This window comes from Somniosus microcephalus, chromosome 6, assembly GCF_052327205.1.
Source record: "Somniosus microcephalus isolate GS21.2 chromosome 6, FLI_Smic_1.0, whole genome shotgun sequence".
NCBI lineage: Eukaryota > Metazoa > Chordata > Chondrichthyes > Squaliformes > Somniosidae > Somniosus > Somniosus microcephalus.
The window spans coordinates 205,628,364-205,646,431 of NC_140992.1; the positions used below are offsets into that span (position 1 = coordinate 205,628,364).

General features: G+C 43.5%; 1 protein-coding gene across 6 annotated transcripts in view; it reads left to right on the forward strand.

Annotated features, from left to right (window-relative positions):
* Nucleotides 1-18,068, forward strand: part of plekhg4 (pleckstrin homology and RhoGEF domain containing G4) — a 318,289-nt gene that overhangs the window by 213,484 nt on the left and 86,737 nt on the right. For all 6 annotated transcript variants that reach the window (XM_085991271.1, XM_085991272.1, XM_085991274.1 and 3 more), the window contains exon 13: nt 2,148-2,339. In XM_085991271.1, the coding sequence (XP_085847397.1) occupies nt 2,148-2,339 (192 nt within the window). The remainder of the gene's footprint in view (nt 1-2,147; nt 2,340-18,068) is intronic.

Sequence of the window (18,068 nt, forward strand, 5' to 3'; positions counted from 1 at the left end):
AAAGACCCGTTTATTCCAACTCTTTGCTTCCTGCCTGCCAACCAGTTCTCTATCCAAGTCAGTACCTTACCCCCAATCCCATGTGCTTTAATTTTGCACGCCAATCTCTTATGCGGGACCTTATCGAAAGCCTTCTGAAAATCCAAATACACCACATCCACTGGTTCTCCCTTAGCTATTCTACCAGTTACATCCTCAAAAAATTCCAGTAGATTAGTCAAGCATGATTTACCTTTTGTAAATCCATGTTGGCTTTGTCCGATCCTGTCACTGTTTTCCAAGTGCTCCGCTATTACATCTTTTATAATGAACTCTAGCATTTTCCCCACTACCGATGTCTATAATTCCCTGTTTTCTCTCTACCACTTTTTTTAAATAGTGGGGTTACACTAGCTACCCTCCAATCCATGGGAACTATTCCAGAGCCTGTAGAATTTTGGAAGATGACCAGCAATGCATCTACTATTTCTAGGGCCACTTCCTTAAGTACCGTAGGATGTAGATTATCAGGCCCTGGGGATTTATCGGCCTTCAATCCCATCAATTTCTCTAACACCATTTCCCTACAAATACTGATTTCATTCAATTCCTCTCTCTCATTGGACCCTATGTTCCCCGACATCTCTGGGAGGTTATTTGTGTCCTCCTTTGTGAAGACAGAACCAAAGTATGTATTTAATTGGTCAGCCATTTCTTTGTTCCCCATGATAAATTCCCCTGATTCTGACTGCAAGGGACCTACGCTTGACTTCACCAATCTTTTTCTCTTCACATATCTATAGAAGCTTTTACAGTCAGTTTTTATGTTCCCTGCAAGTTTACTCTCATATTCTATTTCCCCCCTCTTAATTAATCCCTTTGTCCTCCTTTGTTGAATCCTAAACTGCTCCCAATCCTCAGTTTTGCTGCTTTTTCTGGCCAATTTATATGTCCTCTCCTTGGATATTATGCTGTCCCTAATTTCCCTTGTTAACCACGGTTGAGTCACCTTTTTTGTTTATTTTTATGCTAAACAGGGATGAACAAATTCTGTAGTTCATCCATGCGATCTTTAAATGTTTGCCATTGCCTATCCACCATCAACCCTTTAAGTAACGTTCCCCAATCCATCCTAGCTTCATACCATCGTAGTTTCCTTTATTTAAATTCAGGACCCTAGTTTCTGAGTCAACTTCTTCACACTCCATCTTAATGAAGAATTCGATCATATTATGATCGCTCTGACCCAAGGGGCCTCGCACAACAACATTGCTAATTAATCCTTTCTCATTACATAATACCCAGTCTAAGATGGCCTGATCTCTAGTTGGTTCCTCGACATATTGGTCCAGGAAACCATCCCGTATACACTCCAGGAATTCCTCCTCCACAGTATTGTTACTAATTTGGTTAGCCCAATCTATATGTAGATTAAAGTCACCCATGATAACTGCTGTGCCCTTATTACCCTCCCAATAATTTATAAACATAAATTCAGATAGTAGTCAGATACTACCTTAAATACAGAAAGTGTAGTGCAAAATCTTCCCTTACTAAATGAATGAAATGATTGATCGATCGATCGATTATATATTCTACTGAAAGTCTACATGACGGTTTGGCAGAGTGGCTCAAGTCTGCGGGGCTTCCGACATGAGCGGTGTTTTTTTAATGTGCTGAGTACGGGAGCCATAGGCGTCGCAAGGCCTGCATTACAATATGCCATTACCTGGAGTTCTTGTGCTCCGAGATCCACTCCTGTCCCCCTACCGTCGTACTCTGAGTAACAGGAGAAGAAAGATGTAGCGCTGGTCTCTTTCTTCAGTGAAAGAGTCATCAAGATGAACAGCCATGATTTGACGCCGACTAATGTGCAGCTCGAGCTCCAGCTCGCATTCTATTTCTCTCCCGTCCAGCAGGCCGGATAGAATGAACTAGCCCGTGGGTTGTATTTTGCCCGCCACTGGTTTAGCTGGTGTAAAAAAGTGTTGCTATATTATTCCATGTAGTATACTAACTGTAAGCTGTGTAAGAATGACAGCTGTTAGATAATTTAATGAGCTTTTTTATTGTATTAAAGATAAGGTTTATGCCTCTCAAAAACAATACTGCATTTTTTTGACTTCGATTGTGCTTCACTTTTGATAAGGTATCCTCTTTCATTGTAGGAGTATTGTAGGAAAGGCAGGGAGCTTTTGAAGAAGCTGGAACAGTGGCATGACTTCAAGTCGCCAGAATTGCATGTTTTTGAAGGGAAGCTGCAAGCGTACAAACAACAATTTGGTGAATTTGTAAAGAACCTGGATGAATGCAGACTGAAGATTGACGAGACTGTAAAGCTATATGAATTTTTTGACAAGGTGAGTGAAAGGCTGCTAAATCATTTCTGTCTTTTAAAGTGATTACTGAGGGATAGCTTTAAGAGATGAACTGGGCTGATCAGCAGTACTTACTGTGTCATAGGTAAATTATTTGATAAACTATTTAAAAAAAAAACACAACTTATACTTTCCACTGCAAAATCTAAATTAGTCATTTATGTTGCAGTATTTGCTTAACCAACATTTTATTAGAATTAACACTTTATCAAATAATTGGACAAAATTAAAAATATTTAAGTCAAAATATTTCAAAATTCATGTAGTTGTAAAACTTCAGTGGGATAATGTTTTTTGTTTCCAAAATCCTTTACATCTGGGAATTTATGTAGCCTATCAGAGACCTTAGTGAGGAAAAATGAAATGAAAATTAATGGCCCGTAATTTGCGGTGGGTAATAACAGTGAACGTACAGCATTCGCTGCTATTACCCCTTTGAAACTGACCGCAACTTCAGGATTTAGCGCATGCGCATCCTAACACTGACGTCCTGAAGTTGTGGTCAGTCATTCACTGCTCTGACACTGGCTACGCTGTGACCCCCATAGCCGACCATCAGTGAAACTGACAAAAACTTTGGTTTTTCTGCGGTAATATCACTGTTAAATACCCCATTAAAAGTTAGGCCTTGTTGGCTTAGGTGTAACAGCGTATTGACTGCTAAACAAATGTTTTGGCCCTGAAAAATAATTTAAATTTTGTGGAGTCAAATTTATCCATTTTAATAAACATTAAAAAAAATTGAAGTTTGTTCATCTTTATTTCAGGTTTACCCTTTTCCCATGTGACAACCCAATCATTGTTTTGCTCTCTAACATTTTTTAAAAGTCTGAATAAAGGAGCTTCTTTACATCCTGGTTCCCTGTCTGTGAGAATTCTGTATTGTGATTGGCTGCTTAGACAACTTGTTGACGTCACAGCAGCGCACGCTATGGAATTCCCACTAAACTACACTGATTTCAATTGAACGTCGGAAAAGCCGAACTTCTCGCCACAGAGATCGCGACATCTTTGTGGGAAGCTTTCTTCAGGGCCAGCGGTGAACACCTTTGCTTCGCCACTGACCACAAATTATGGGCCATTATATTTCAAACGGACCTGGTACCAGTGATACTAAATCTATAGTGTTGTATTGTGTAATCCAGTATGTAGAGTGTTTAAACAAAAGAATGAAATTAACAGATGCTGTTATTTGACATTACACCAATCACTATATGAAATAGTGGGGATGAATTTCTGTGGTAGTTCTCCTGATCATCTGATGCAACTTTGGCGGAAGAGTTTCAGAAATCCCAGAAAAACATTTTATGCCACTTTTCTGGGGTTTCAGCATCTCTTATGCCAAGTTTGCTGCAGACAAGCAGCAGAACTCCCATGTAAATTCACCCCCAGTGTGTCTCCAGAAAATGGTTTTTTTTAAGCGATAATCTGGTAAGTATTGAGTTGAGGTACTACATAAAATGCCTTTATCATGTGAAAATGACGCAGATTTTACTTAAGTTTGCTGTCTTACTGGCTCTTCCTTCCACCAGTTGTATCTGGAGTTGTACCACTGCTTTCTATTATGATCTGTGTGCAGGCTATCATCACAGTGATGGACAGTGAGCCATCACAACTTGTTTAACTTAAAAAGGATCAATAAAATAAAAAGAAAATAGCCATGTTGTGATGGCTGCATAAAATATTTTAACTTCATTTACATGGTCCATGAGGCCAACCAAACTCCATGCTTGTGTTTACATCTTTAATCACATTCCAGTTCTCTTTCCAGAGACCATTTCTAATAGTGTATGTTTAAAATTAGGTGTTATTTTATAGTGTACTGTAAGTCTTAAAGTCACATGATTCTACAGATTTGTTTGATCACTGTGGCAGAACACAGCAAGAGTGTCCTAGTGTTTGTCTTCATGGGCTATATTATGCTTGCCATGGAGTCTTGGGACTACATATAAAGTTTACATTCTTGTTCCCATTGAAGTGTGATGTAAGAAAACTACGTACTAGGCACTTGGTCTAAGCATTAAACAAAGCTTTAATCAACTGTTTTACAACATGGAGGTCTAGCTGTGTCCATCACTAGTTCCTATTAAGAATGTCCTGCGCAAGCTGTGCCCGTGCCCGAGTATTTATACTCTCCCTGGACAGCGCCACCCGCAGGCTGCTCAGTATTATTTCAGAAGTCTTTCTTTCATGAATGACTGACTGATTCATGTCAATGTGCATATATCTCAAGTTGCTGACACAACAGATCTGATTTAGGATTTATCCACCAATGATGAAATCATTCTAAGAATGGCCTTTTCCAAACCTCCAGGCCCACAACAATCACACAGGATAAACCAGCAAATAAGAAATTATCATTAAAAATTATACGGAATGAATTGTGACACCTATAAATTTGGTAATGCCTGAATACAACCAATTTATGATAATTAGAGAATGAAACGTAGTTCTAGTCTTAATGTTACCGCATTGTGTGATGAACTGTGTATCCTACTGCATAGTGCTCAGTTTGGTTGAGCTTCATTTTTAAATGGTTGAATGAAGGCAAATTACCTTATCTGCTATGTAATAAATTAAAGGCTGAGTACTGTTTTGATAAGTGATACAAAGAGCATTTTCATTCTTTTTTTCAACCAAAAGTAGTGTGAAATAAACAGTTTATTCTGCTTAGGTTCTGTCTAATCAAACTGAGATTATCAAACCCACAACCAAAACATGACCAGTGAAAGGAGCCTTTTATTAGACCTTTCATCAATAACTTTGTCAGCTTGTAACACATTAAAAATGCATTCTTCAACAGACAAAAAATACGAGAGAGAGTAGCAAAGCAACACTAGTACATTATTCCAGGCAGAACAATGCGTTTCACTGGGGGTGAATAACAGAAATTTGGCTTTAAGAAGCTGCATTAAAATGTTTTAAAGCTAAACTGAAGTATGAGCTAAAAAGGGAATGGTGTATTTTATGTTTTGAAGTATACGGTATATTTTACAAGTCTATGATCCTTCATCAACCCCAAAACTCTGTGTACGGCAATAATGTATTAATACTGAAATGCTATCTTCCAACTCTTCCCATTTTATTATTCACTTGTCTTCTTTGTTTGCCCACTAGTGCATTGTTAAGAGGGCAGCCAGCTCCCAGGCTGCTGCCTAAATTACTTTGTAACCTGGTACAAGAAAGACCTAGGGTGTCTTGCCTGACCATTTTCCATCTCTTCCCCTGCAAAAATGCCTTGCAGCTGCTTATCACCTCCCCTGGAAACCTGGGATGAGATTGGAACTCACTGTGTCCTATTACTCCATCGTACAGTGCCTTTGTGCACTAGACCAATGTTATAACATGATAGAAGAAAGAACTTAAATACCTTTCACATCCTCATGACATCCCAAAGAGCTTTACAGCCAATTAATTACTTTTGAAGTGTACTCACTGTTATGTGGACAAATGTGGCAGCCAATTTGCGCACAGACAGCAAAAATAAATTACCAGTAGAGTTGTTTTAGTAGTGCTGGATGCAGAGTAAATGTTGGCGAGGATACCTGCTCCTCTTCGAATAGTGCCATAGGATCTATTGCATCCACTTGAACAGATGGACAGGGCCTCATTTTAATATCTCATCCAAGAGGCGACACCCCCAAAAATGCAGAATGCCTTCAATACTGCATTGGAGTGTCAGCCTAGATTACTCCTGAAGTCCAGGAGTGGGGCTTGAACCTATGACCTTCTGACTCACAGATGAGAGCTCTACACTGAACCACACTCATGAAGGCAAGTTTTCCTTAGCTTACCATTCTGCATTATTATTTCATTCTGATCATGAGGTAGATTTTGGGATTGACACCTTGACATAAAACTGGCATTGCAGATCAGACACTGTAGAAATCATCCAATTTACAATTCCATTGAAATAAGATCATTTTAAAATTGGAAAATGTAGCTTCTTGGTTTTTTACTTTTCAGCATTAAACTTGTTGGCATTTTAGATAAAGACGATGTGTGTAAAAGTTAAAGGTGTTTTGACTATTACAAACTCTGAAAAACTTAAAACTACCCCACTTGCCATAACATTGCTCAAAGAATTGCATAAGATGAATTTAAAAAAATCATTATACCCTTGGTATATGTTAAATGTAATTGGGTGAAAGCAGCTCCATGTGAGATTTCCCATCATAAATGATTTCCACTGAATTGCATTTATTCCTCATGGAGACACCCCTTAACCTGTTGAATGTTTGAACTGAAAGTAGCAGTTTCCCATCATTTACATGCTATGAGAATACTGCGCAGTCTAACAAACATCCCCTTAGCAACCACCACTGATTGTGATAAGGCTAGGCGGCATAGAGTAATCAGTTCATACTGTCCATATCATTGTAGCCACAACATCTATACTAAATGATGCCTGTTATGACATAACTACAAATAATTATCACTTGCATCCATGTTAAATCTGCATTTAGTTGCATTTTTATTCAGACATTATTTCTGCCTGATATAAATGCATGATTGAAATGCATCAAGAATTTAAATGCAGCATTTATCCAATAATTAGACTTGCCATATTTCAGTCACACTCACCCTTTGGACTAATTCTATCCAATGGAACCCTGGTGAATGTCTTTTTAAATTATTTTCTCGTAAATTGCGACAGCAGGCAATAAAATAAAACATTACTTTGCAAAATCAGAAAATAGTAATGCTATAGCTCAACTGAAGTAGGTAGCTGGAGAGCTCTTCTACTATTTAAAAACTATTTAGTTTTTGGGCGTAATATTGAAAGCAATTTAAGTTATTGTCTGCAGATTTTGAGTTGTAGTTATTAATTACATCTCATTTTACAGACGTCACCGAGTGTACAATAATGACCAAAACCTTGAACCTTGGCATTCTAGCACACTATCGATCATTTGTGCAACTTGAGGCAATAGTTTAGCACTGAAGCACTCAATTTCATTCCGTATGCTTTATTACGTTCTAGATTACTCTCCTGTATATATGGTATAAAAAGCAAGATTTTCTAAAGGTGCTACTTAAATATTTAGTTTTTTTTTAATGGTCTTCCATGAAAAGGCTTGATTGACAGAATATTGTCACTAATAGTTTTTAAAAAGCATCTTGGACAATAAAATGCAGTTCTGTTTTATTCTCTCAAATAGAGAAGCTAAACAGAGCTTTGCTGTTTGTGTGTGTGTGGGGGGGGGGGAGGAGTGAGTTCTGACTGGCTTTCCTCACTGTGAGCAATAATTTATTGTAAACTCATTGTTTACTCTGCCAAAGTGAACAAACTGTGATTTTTAAACATCTTTGCAGTCTAAGTAACAAGCTTCTTCCTACTCTAATACTTGGAACATGTTGCAAAATTGCAAACCAAAGTATTTCTCTTAGTACATATTTCAACAGTGGTAATTTTTCATGTGTTACAATTGCAGTGTAATTTAGAAAATTAACACTTGCCTATACTTGAGAAAATAACATTGTTCCTAGGGGGAAAAAAAGCTTGTTGCTAACTTCTCAGTAAATGGGCGCAGGATAATGCAATTCAGCATGTGACCTGTTGCTAAGATATGTCTCTAAAATGTGCCTAGCAACCAATTTGAGTAACGATGGTAAATTACTTTTGTGTTTTTGTCTTTACATAACCCTGTTTCAAACAGGAATATTACGTTAAATATTTTTGACTTTTATGAGAGCTTAACGTATTCATTGTTGAGAGTTATTATCAGTTCAGTTCAGTTATTATCAGGATACTTCAGAATGATTTGGCATTACTTTAGTTTAAAGGGAAAAAAGTTTGCCAGTTGTGAACCAATGTTGTAATAGTTACAAGTGCCAGTGTCTGAGTCTAGCAATAGAATGCAAATTCATGAGTGCTTTGTCCTGCTAGATAAATATTAATTTACATTGATCTTAAACACGACCATCTCCAAGTATTCCTCCAAGTCACACACCATCCTGACTTGGAAATATATCGCTGTTACTTCATCGTCGCTGGGTCAAAATCCTAGAACTCCCTACCTAACAGCACTGAGAGAGTACTTTCACCATATGGATTGCAGTGGTTCAAGAAGGTGGCTCACCACCTTCTTAAGGACAATTAGGAATGGGCAATAAATGCTGGCCTTGCCAGCGACGCCCACATCCCATGAATGAACGAATGAATTTTTTTTAAGACAGACTGAATGCCTTCCTTTATCTTGATGGTCTGGATGGTTTGTGTTTGCATGTGAAAATCTAAAGCTAATAATTTCACATAGAACTCTCACATGCACTGAACATATGTTTTGAAGCTTCCTGAAAACTTGAGGTCTTATATTGCATAGAATTTTCTGTCTTGCTCAAAATAGTGTCAGAAAAATTGGTGCAATGCAGGGGAAATAGGGTGCTAATCCTTCTCTCCCATTCTGTCCCGGAATCGCAAGCACCTGAACTATCACTATGGCTTTTCTGGTGTTTGCACCTGAAGATGCGCAGTAGTGTAAATTACTTGCAAATGAATGTCAGAGGACTTTGCACCCAGATTTTCTCTAATAGTGCTAGGTGCAGACAAGAGTAAACTGCCCACATAAAAACCTGACACTATTGATTCCTGAGCTGCTATTTAGATACTGTAGGGTAGATCTTCCCACCGTGTGGTTTTCAGGCGGCCCGCCACACAGTGCACACCGGCTGCCGCCCGATTGTGCTGGCAGGAGGCCTGGTCCATTTTGAGGGCTGGAGCTCTTTATCATAGGGTCGGTGGGCTGCAGACAGAAAACAAGCACCCCTGGGCAACTCATCAGCTCTGGGCTGGTGCAATATTGGGCAACAATCTAGCCTGTGAGCCAGGGGAAAGGTAGGTCCGGTAGGAGCCCGGTGCAGCAGTAGGCCTGGTTGTTTTCCACTCTTGCTCTTCCTGGCCTCACACGGAGCACACTTGCCCAGTTGAGTCCTAAAATGGCAATCAGGGTCCTATGTACAACATAGGACCACAATTTGTATATTAAAAGGGCCAACCATCTAACTCAGGCGGGTGCTCCGGCCACCCAGCAGTAGGCCATGGGTCACACAGTCAGTGAGAATGGGGCATCCACCATTTTCAGAGCGAAACAGCTTCATTTCCACCTGGCCAGTGGCCTGAAAATCTTAAGGGGAAGGTGGTATTGTCAGGATAGGTCTTTATTTTTGTCGTCTTGAATAACAAATGATTTTGCTGCTTCAAGATTAATTGCAGAATTCTGTTACACTTTGTGATGGAGGCAGTGTTCAGTGCTATGCCAACCCACCTTTTTACCATGTGGCTTACTTAGAAGCAGACGAGTGGAAACAAACACAAGTGCCCTTGACAGTCGCTGAAGAAACTCATCTGGCCCTCTCCTAAGCTACTAATTGTTTCCCTTCCCCGACTATACAACTACTCCATGAGTACCTTGCTCCTATTCCTGTGCCATTATTCACCCACATCTTGTCTTGTCTGTTTCTCCACCTACTGCTTATCCTGGTGTTGCCCTCTTAAGGTTGACTGCAGACACACCCAGACTCCTGCTTGGGGTGCTGCTGCCATCCCAGCTATGCCATAGCGAGCACTCATTCAGAGTGTGGCAGACTTAAATAAACATGTAGACCACATATGCAAATTGCAACTTTTGGCTGGCTCAAATGGATTTCAAGACTCTCCAAAATTCATCTACAACTGACTTAAAATTCACTGTTCTACACATCCATGCACCCACAGAAAAAAATGTTTAAACTCTTTTTCCTGTTGCATGAGACAAAACTGCAGTGTTTAATGTTGGTAAGGAAACACTGGCAGCAGTAGATGACTAAACTGGAACAAGAAAACTTGGAAAAAGCAAACTGGAGGATAATTTAATGTTATAACTCATTCAGTCCATGGATTGAAATGACAGTAAAGCACCCATAATTCCTGATCTTTTCCTAAAGTGTATAGCATGCCGAGTCTACACTATTTTCACAGGGTCCAACAGGAAGTTCTGGTGCTGAGATCGCTCCCTTCAGATGCACTGCTCCCACATTGTTCCCGGCCACCGCCAGGAGAGGAAGGTCAGCTCTACTAACTTGGTATGTTAGCTAAGAATGTATGCACCAGGGCTGTGCATTTGCATACCAGGCCAAGGGTCATGCTATCCCAAATGTGTGTTACCCTGAACAAGTATCTGGCAATTAAGTTGGACCTTTGACTATTGATTAACTAATCAATACAGCTACAGTTTCATAATTGTAAGACCCAGGAATAGCAGATGGCAGTTGATGACTGAAATGCACAGATCAATGACATCTGTGGGTCATCTTCTAAATCTGTATCCCTTTTATATAATCACATTCACCACTGATGGTGAGAGGTAATACTTAATAACAAAGGAATCCAGCTTAAATCATGTGATTTAATGTTCTGGCACGCTTTCTAGGTAATTAAGGATGAGTATAGAGAAGGGTTTTTACTGAAATATATGCATTGAGAAATGTTATTGTTTTAACAGTATTGGGGCTTTCTATGCATTTATATACTGCTCTCAAACTTTGTGAAGTATGAACAAAGCTCCAAATGAATTATTATGTTAGTTGCTTGATGTTCAGATCTTGGCAAACCAGATTACTACCAAAATCCTCTAATGATTAATATATCTATCTGTAGTAGCATTGTTGGCTAGTACGAGTTGTATGTTGCAGAACACTGATCTTTCAGGCTTTTAAACTGAATATCACTTTGATGATTTTTTATTAAATGAGTTAAACGTGGAATTTCAATGACTCCACTGAGCTGCATCCAGTTGAAATTCCAGTGCCACGTTTTTATTTCATGCTACACAGTTCAGTAATTTTGTAGTATGGGGATAGAAAGCCCTTCCTCCCCCTCCCCTATTCCCTTTCATTTAGTTACTGAGGGAAGCCCATCTGGTATTCAGCCTAGCATTTGCCTGTGAATACTGCAGGGTTCATAGGGAGCTAAGTTAACACATTTGCAGGGCGCCACCAGCTCAGTGTGTCTGAGTTTAGGATGATAGCACACAACACAGCAGAAGCAGTCTCACCGAAACCAGATCTGGAACCAGTTTGTAGTCCTGTGCAGGTAGGAGCACATTTGTATTTTCCTGAAACTTGTCGGCAACAGATGCATTATGATATAGCCAACTACTGACGGGAGGTAATTGCTTCATGCAGCAGATTGGGTTGTGTTTAATGTTTTAAATGAAAGCATGATTGAACAATTTATAGGATTACTGTTATGTTTACTGTTGGTGTTTTGAAAAACCATTGATCACCATTTTACAGTGCATATTCTAAAGTGGTCCTTTGACTGTAGAACATTAACTTTGGTGTATATATTTTTTGTTTAAAAAAAGGCTTATTCATTTTTTATAAATAGCCTATAAGTAAAATACCAACACTAGATTAGTACTGTACATAGTTTGTACATTTCAAATATGCTTCCACAGTGGCTTTTTTTTAAGTAAAAGGGCTTTGTAGTGAGACTTTTAAATTCAAAGATGTTACATAAAACTCTTTTCTTTATAAATTACATTTGACAATGAACGGGAAGTTTTCTTCCTGACCAATTGCAGCATTGATAAGAATAGGCAGTAGATATTGTGTTTGTCTGCTACTTCTTAGTGCTAAGAACCTCAAACAGACCTCAAATTCAGACTGCAGTGTATTGTCCTGTGGATGAATGCTTGTCTGCGGGGCCCCTGCTTACGCTAGTTGAGCATCTCAGCAGTTGGTCATTTGAAAAATGAGAGAGACCAAGAATTTAAAACTGATTTAGGAGAACAGTGCAATGCTAAAAATTGCAACAGTATTAGGTGAATAACTTAGATAGTTTGATGTACTATTGGGGTTTCTAATTCAAAATGCTTTACACTAATAATTTCGTTTTTGTATTTATGCGTGCATATTCTCAATTCTAATTATTGTATGTTTTGCATGGTGTTACAAGCTTCCCTTTTCATGGTCTCCAAATGCTGACAGAGTTAGTCTTAACATCGGGAGCTATTGTGTATGGCAGTCTATGATTGTCCTGTGAACTAAACTCTAGTAAACTGTATTTTTCACCATTATTTAATCCACAAAGAACAAAGTGAAATTTTCACAAAACCATCTACACCCATGAAGTGTTCAATGTGAATAAAACCAATAAGATGTTTGCCACGTCCAGAATTAAATATTAAACTTATAAATTCCCCAGAGATATGACACAATCTCAGTTTGAGGCTGAGCAGATTTAGCATGTTACATATGTATATAGCCTGGGAGCTAGGAGCTTTGTTCCAAAAGAATTTGATGATGTCAGAGACCCATTTTATTATGATAATAAGTGTGGCTAGGGCTAAAATGGAATTAGGGAGAGGGAAAAAAGTCACCCTTTTATTTTCTTTGTCATGCCCAATTCCATTCTAAGAATTAAAATGTCACTAATCATGCTGTCTGGCTGAACCATGAGTCCAGAGCACTGCTGGGTCACCAGCCTTTTAAAGTCATTCAATACAGGTCTTTCTCCGTCTGTCATTTCAACCTTTGGTGTAGACAAATTCATTATTATTTTAAACCCTCCCAATACTTGTATGCATCAGAAATTATCTTCATAAATAATGGTAAATATATTTGTAGATGAATCCACTTTTTTTGTTTATATAATGTCATTTTTTCTTTCACTGCTTATTATTGTAACTCCTAGAGTGCTGCTCATAAACCAAAAGGCTCAGTATATGGACTATAAAATAATTGTATTTTGGAGCCTTTTACCCAAGATTTTTTCCCCAATAATTTTCTCCCACCTTGTCAGGTTCCCTCCCCCTGCCATGCCATCTGCCAGGCAGATCAACCAACGCTTTGCAGACCTCTGCTTATGTTCCTATTTAAAAAGTGATGGGGGAGGGGTTTGTCTTGCTTCCATTTCCTACTTCCAGCAGGTGAACAGGCAAGCATCAGGAACTCATTTTGTGGGAATTTCAGGGGAGAACCTGTGTCCCACCATATTGTAGTGTCTAATGCGCTGCACTGCCAGCTGCCTTTAATTTGCAAACTGCAGTGATTTATTCTAGATTATTCCATTTCAGGATTGATTTAATTTCCGAGGAACTGAAATTCAAGCTCACATCCTTTAATTAGCACTTATTTTAAAGTATCACCATTTCAAGTCTGGTTTTCTGCGATTACATTCATCACATGTGAATTACAATTTGTTAGCTGTTACTCCACATCAGGTTCATTAACTTTGATTTATGTCCAACTGAATAAATAGTTAAATATTTTATTAATAAAAAAACCTTTTTTATCCTTGTGCAGTGTCTTTTAATAAACTGCTAATACAATTTATAGAGAGCTTACGCAAAATAAAAAATAAATTGTATTGTAAAGTGAACTATACAATAATATTTTAAACAGTGAAAAATTGTTCACATTTCCCACGAAATTGGAAGTGATGAACATCTTTCAGAAAAATTGAGCATGATGGATTGGTAGGTATTAAGTGTGGTCACCAGTTCACAAAAGTGAAATGCATCTAATATAGCTCTCAATACTACTACATTTTCAATATTAAGATATTTTCCTGGTATATTAATATATCCTTGGGCCTTCTATCCAGTATGTCAAAATACAATAAAAATTTGGAAGTGTATTGAAACGGAGGAAAAGTATTGAACTGGTAAAGAAGAAATACATTCTTGCATTTATATGGCACCTTCCACATTTTCAGGGCATCTTGAAGCTCTTCACAGCCAATAGATTGCCTTTGAAGTGCAGTCATTGTTGCTATTTAGGGAAATGTCACAGCCAGTTTATACAGAACTAGCTGGAGTGCCCGGCGGTGCCGAGGGTTTTTTGAGGGCATGTTGTTACGAAAAAAGTAGAAATATTTTTATATATATAAATTAGTTTGTCTGTCTGTGTGGGAAGGAGAGAGAGGGAAAGAGAGAGTGAGAGAGAGAGAGAGGGAAGAGGAGAGAGAGAGAGGGAAGAGGAGAGAGAGGGAAGAGGAGAGAGAGAGAGGGAAGAGGAGAGAGAGAGAGGGAAGAGGAGAGAGAGAGAGGGAAGAGGAGAGAGAGAGAGAGGGAAGAGGAGAGAGAGAGAGAGGGAAGAGGAGAGAGAGAGAAGAGGAGAGAGAGAGAGGGAAGAGGAGAGAGAGAGAGGGAAGAGGAGAGAGAGAGAGAGGGAAGAGGAGAGAGAGAGAGAGGGAAGAGGAGAGAGAGAGAGAGGGAAGAGGAGAGAGAGAGAGAGAGGGAAGAGGAGAGAGAGAGAGAGGAGAGAGAGGGAAGAGGAGAGAGAGAGAGGGAAGAGGAGAGAGAGGGAAGAGGAGAGAGAGAGAGAGAGAGGGAAGAGGAGAGAGAGAGAGGGAAGAAGAGGAGAGAGGGAAGAGGAGAGGGAAGAGGAGAGAGGGAAGAGGAGAGGGAAGAGGAGAGAGGGAAGAGGAGAGGGAAGAGGAGAGAGGGAAGAGGAGAGGGAAGAGGAGAGAGAGAGAGGGAAGAGGAGAGAGAGAGAGAGGGAAGAGGAGAGAGAGAGAGAGGGAAGAGGAGAGGGAAGAGGAGAGAGAGAGAGGGAAGAGGAGAGGGAAGAGGAGAGAGAGGGAAGAGGAGAGAGAGAGAGGGAGAGGAGAGGGAAGAGGAGAGAGAGAGAGAGGGAAGAGGAGAGGGAAGAGGAGAGAGAGAGAGGGAAGAGGAGAGAGAGAGAGAGGGAAGAGGAGAGAGAGAGAGGGAAGAGGAGAGAGAGAGAGAGGGAAGAGGAGAGAGAGAGAGAGGGAAGAGGAGAGAGAGGAGAGAGAGAGGGAAGAGGAGAGAGAGAGAGGGAAGAGGAGAGAGAGGGAAGAGGAGAGGGAAGAGGAGAGAGGGAAGAGGAGAGAGGGAAGAGGAGAGGGAAGAGGAGAGGGAAGAGGAGAGAGGGAAGAGGAGAGGGAAGAGGAGAGAGAGAGAGGGAAGAGGAGAGAGAGAGAGGGAAGAGGAGAGAGAGAGAGAGGGAAGAGGAGAGAGAGAGAGAGGGAAGAGGGAAGAGGAGAGAGAGAGAGGAAGAGGAGAGGGAAGAGGGAAGAGGAGAGAGGGAAGAGGAGAGAGGGAAGAGGAGAGAGGGAAGAGGAGAGAGGGAAGAGGAGAGAGGGAAGAGGAGAGAGGGAAGAGGAGAGGGAAGAGGAGAGAGGGAAGAGGAGAGAGGGAAGAGGAGAGAGAGAGGGAAGAGGAGAGAGAGAGAGGGAAGAGGAGAGAGAGAGAGAGGGAAGAGGAGAGGGAAGAGGAGAGAGAGAGAGAGGGAAGAGGAGAGGGAGAGGAGAGAGAGGGAAGAGGAGAGAGAGAGAGGGAAGAGGAGAGAGAGAGAGGGAAGAGGAGAGGGAAGAGGAGAGAGAGAGGGAAGAGGAGAGAGAGAGAGGGAAGAGGAGAGAGAGAGAGGGAAGAGGAGAGAGAGAGAGGGAAGAGGAGAGAGAGGGAGGGGAGGAGGAGAGGGAGGAGAGGAAGGAGAGAGGGTGGAAGGAGAGAGGGAGAGAGGAGAGAGAGGGAGGAAGGAGAGAGGGAGGGAAGGAGGGAGAGAGGGAGGGAAGGAGAGAGGGAGGGGGAGAGAGAGAGGGGGGAAGGAGAGAGGGAGGGGGGGAAGGAGAGAGGGAGGGGGGAAGGAGAGAGGGAGGGGGAAGAGAGAGGGAGAGGGGGGAGGAGGGGGGGAAGGAGAGGGAGAGGGGGGAAGGAGGGGGGGGAAGGAGAGAGGGTGAGGGGGGTAGGAGAGGGGGGATGGGTGAGGGGGGTTGGGGTGAGTGGGGGGGTGGGTGTGTGTGGGAGGAGGGGTGTGTGTGGGTGGTGGGTGTGGGTGGGTGTGGGGGGTGTGGTGTGTGGGTGTGGTGGTGTGTGTGGGTTGGTGTGTGTGTGTGGGTTGTGGTGTGGTGTGGGTGTGGTGTGGTGGGTGGTGTGTGTGTGTGGGTGGTGTGTGGGTGTGGTGTGTGGGTGTGTGGGTTGTGTGTGGGGTTGGGGTGTGTGGGTTGTGGTGTGTGTGGGTTGTGTGTGTGGTTGGTGTGTGGTTGGTTGTGTGTGTTGTGTTGTGGGTGGGTTGGTGTGTGGTGGTTGGTGTGTGGGTGGGTTGGTGTGGGGGTTGGTGTGTGGGGTTGGTGTGTGTGGGGGTTGGTGTGTGTGTGGGGGTTGGTGTGTGTGTGTGGGGTTGGGGTGGGGGTGGTGTTGGGTGTGGGGGGTTGGTGGTGTGTGGGGGTTTGTGTGGGTTGGGGTGGGTGTGGGGTGGTGTGGTTGGGGGGTGGGGGGTGGGGTGTTGGTTGTGGGTGTGGGGGTTGGGGTTGGTGTGGGGGTTGGTGTTTGGGTTGGGGTGTGGTGTGTTGTGGGGGGTTGGGTGGGTGTGGGGTTGGGGGGTGTTGGGTTGGTGGTGTGTGGGTGGGTTGTGTTGGGTGTGTTGGGTGGGTTGGGGTTTGGTTGTGGGTTGGTGGGTTTGTTGTTGGTTGGGGTTGGTGGGTGGGGGGTGTGGGGGTGTTGGGGGTTGGGTGGGGGGGGGGTGGTGGTGGTTGGGGGGTGGGGTGTGGGGGTGTTGTTGGTGGGTTGTGTGGGTTGGGGTGGTGGGGGGTGTGGGGGGGTTGTTGTGTTGGTGGGGGGGTGTGGGTTGGTGGGTTGGGGGTTGGTGGGGTGTGGGGGTTGGGGGGGGGGGGGGTTGGTGGGGTTGGGGGGGGTGGGGGGGGGGGGGTTGGGGGGGGGGGTGGGGTGGGGGGTTGGGGGGGGGGGGGGTGGTTGGGGTTGGGGGGGGGGGGTGGGGGGGGGGGGGGGGGGGGGGGGGGGGGGGGGGTGGGGGGGGGGGGGGGGGGGGGGGGGGGGGGGGGGGGGGGGGGGGGGGGGGGGGGGGGGGGGGGGGGGGGGGGGGGGGGGGGGGGGGGGGGGGGGGGGGGGGGGGGGGGGGGGGGGGGGGGGGGGGGGGGGGGGGGGGGGGGGGGGGGGGGGGGGGGGGGGGGGGGGGGGGGGGGGGGGGGGGGGGGGGGGGGGGGGGGGGGGGGGGGGGGGGGGGGGGGGGGGGGGGGGGGGGGGGGGGGGGGGGGGGGGGGGGGGGGGGGGGGGGGGGGGGGGGGGGGGGGGGGGGGGGGGGGGGGGGGGGGGGGGGGGGGGGGGGGGGGGGGGGGGGGGGGGGGGGGGTGTGTGTGGTGGTGGTGGGGGGGGGGGGGGGGTGGGTTGTGTGTGTTGTGGTGTGTGTGTGTTGTTGGTTGTGTTTGTTGTTGTTGGTTGTGTTTGTTGGTTTGTTGTGTGTTGTTGGTTGTGTGTTGTGTGTGTGTTGGTGTGTGTTTGTTGTTTGTTTGTTGGAGTTGTGTTGGAGTTGAGAGAGTGAGGAGAGGAGATGGAGAGAGTGAGAAGAGAGAGAGAGGAAGAGAGAGAGAGAGGAAAGAAGAGAGAGAAGGAAGAGAGAGAGAGAAGAAGAGAGAGAGGAAGAGAGAGAGGAAGAGAGAGAGAGAAGAGGAAGAGAGAGAAGGAGAGAGAGAGAAGGAAGAGAGAGGAAGAGAAGGAGAGAGAGAGAGAGGAAAGAGAGAGAGAGAAGGAAGAGAGAGAGAGGAAGAGAGAGAGAGAGAGAGAAGGAAGGAGAGAGAGAGAGAAGGAAGAGAGAGAGAGAGAGAAGAGAGGAAGAGAGAGAGAAGGGAAGAGAGAGAGAGAGAGAGAAGAAGAGAGAGAGAGAGGAGAGAGAAGAGAGAGAGAGAAGGAGAGGAAGAGAGAGAGAGAGAGGAAGAGAGAGAGAGAGAGGAAGGAAAGAGAGAGA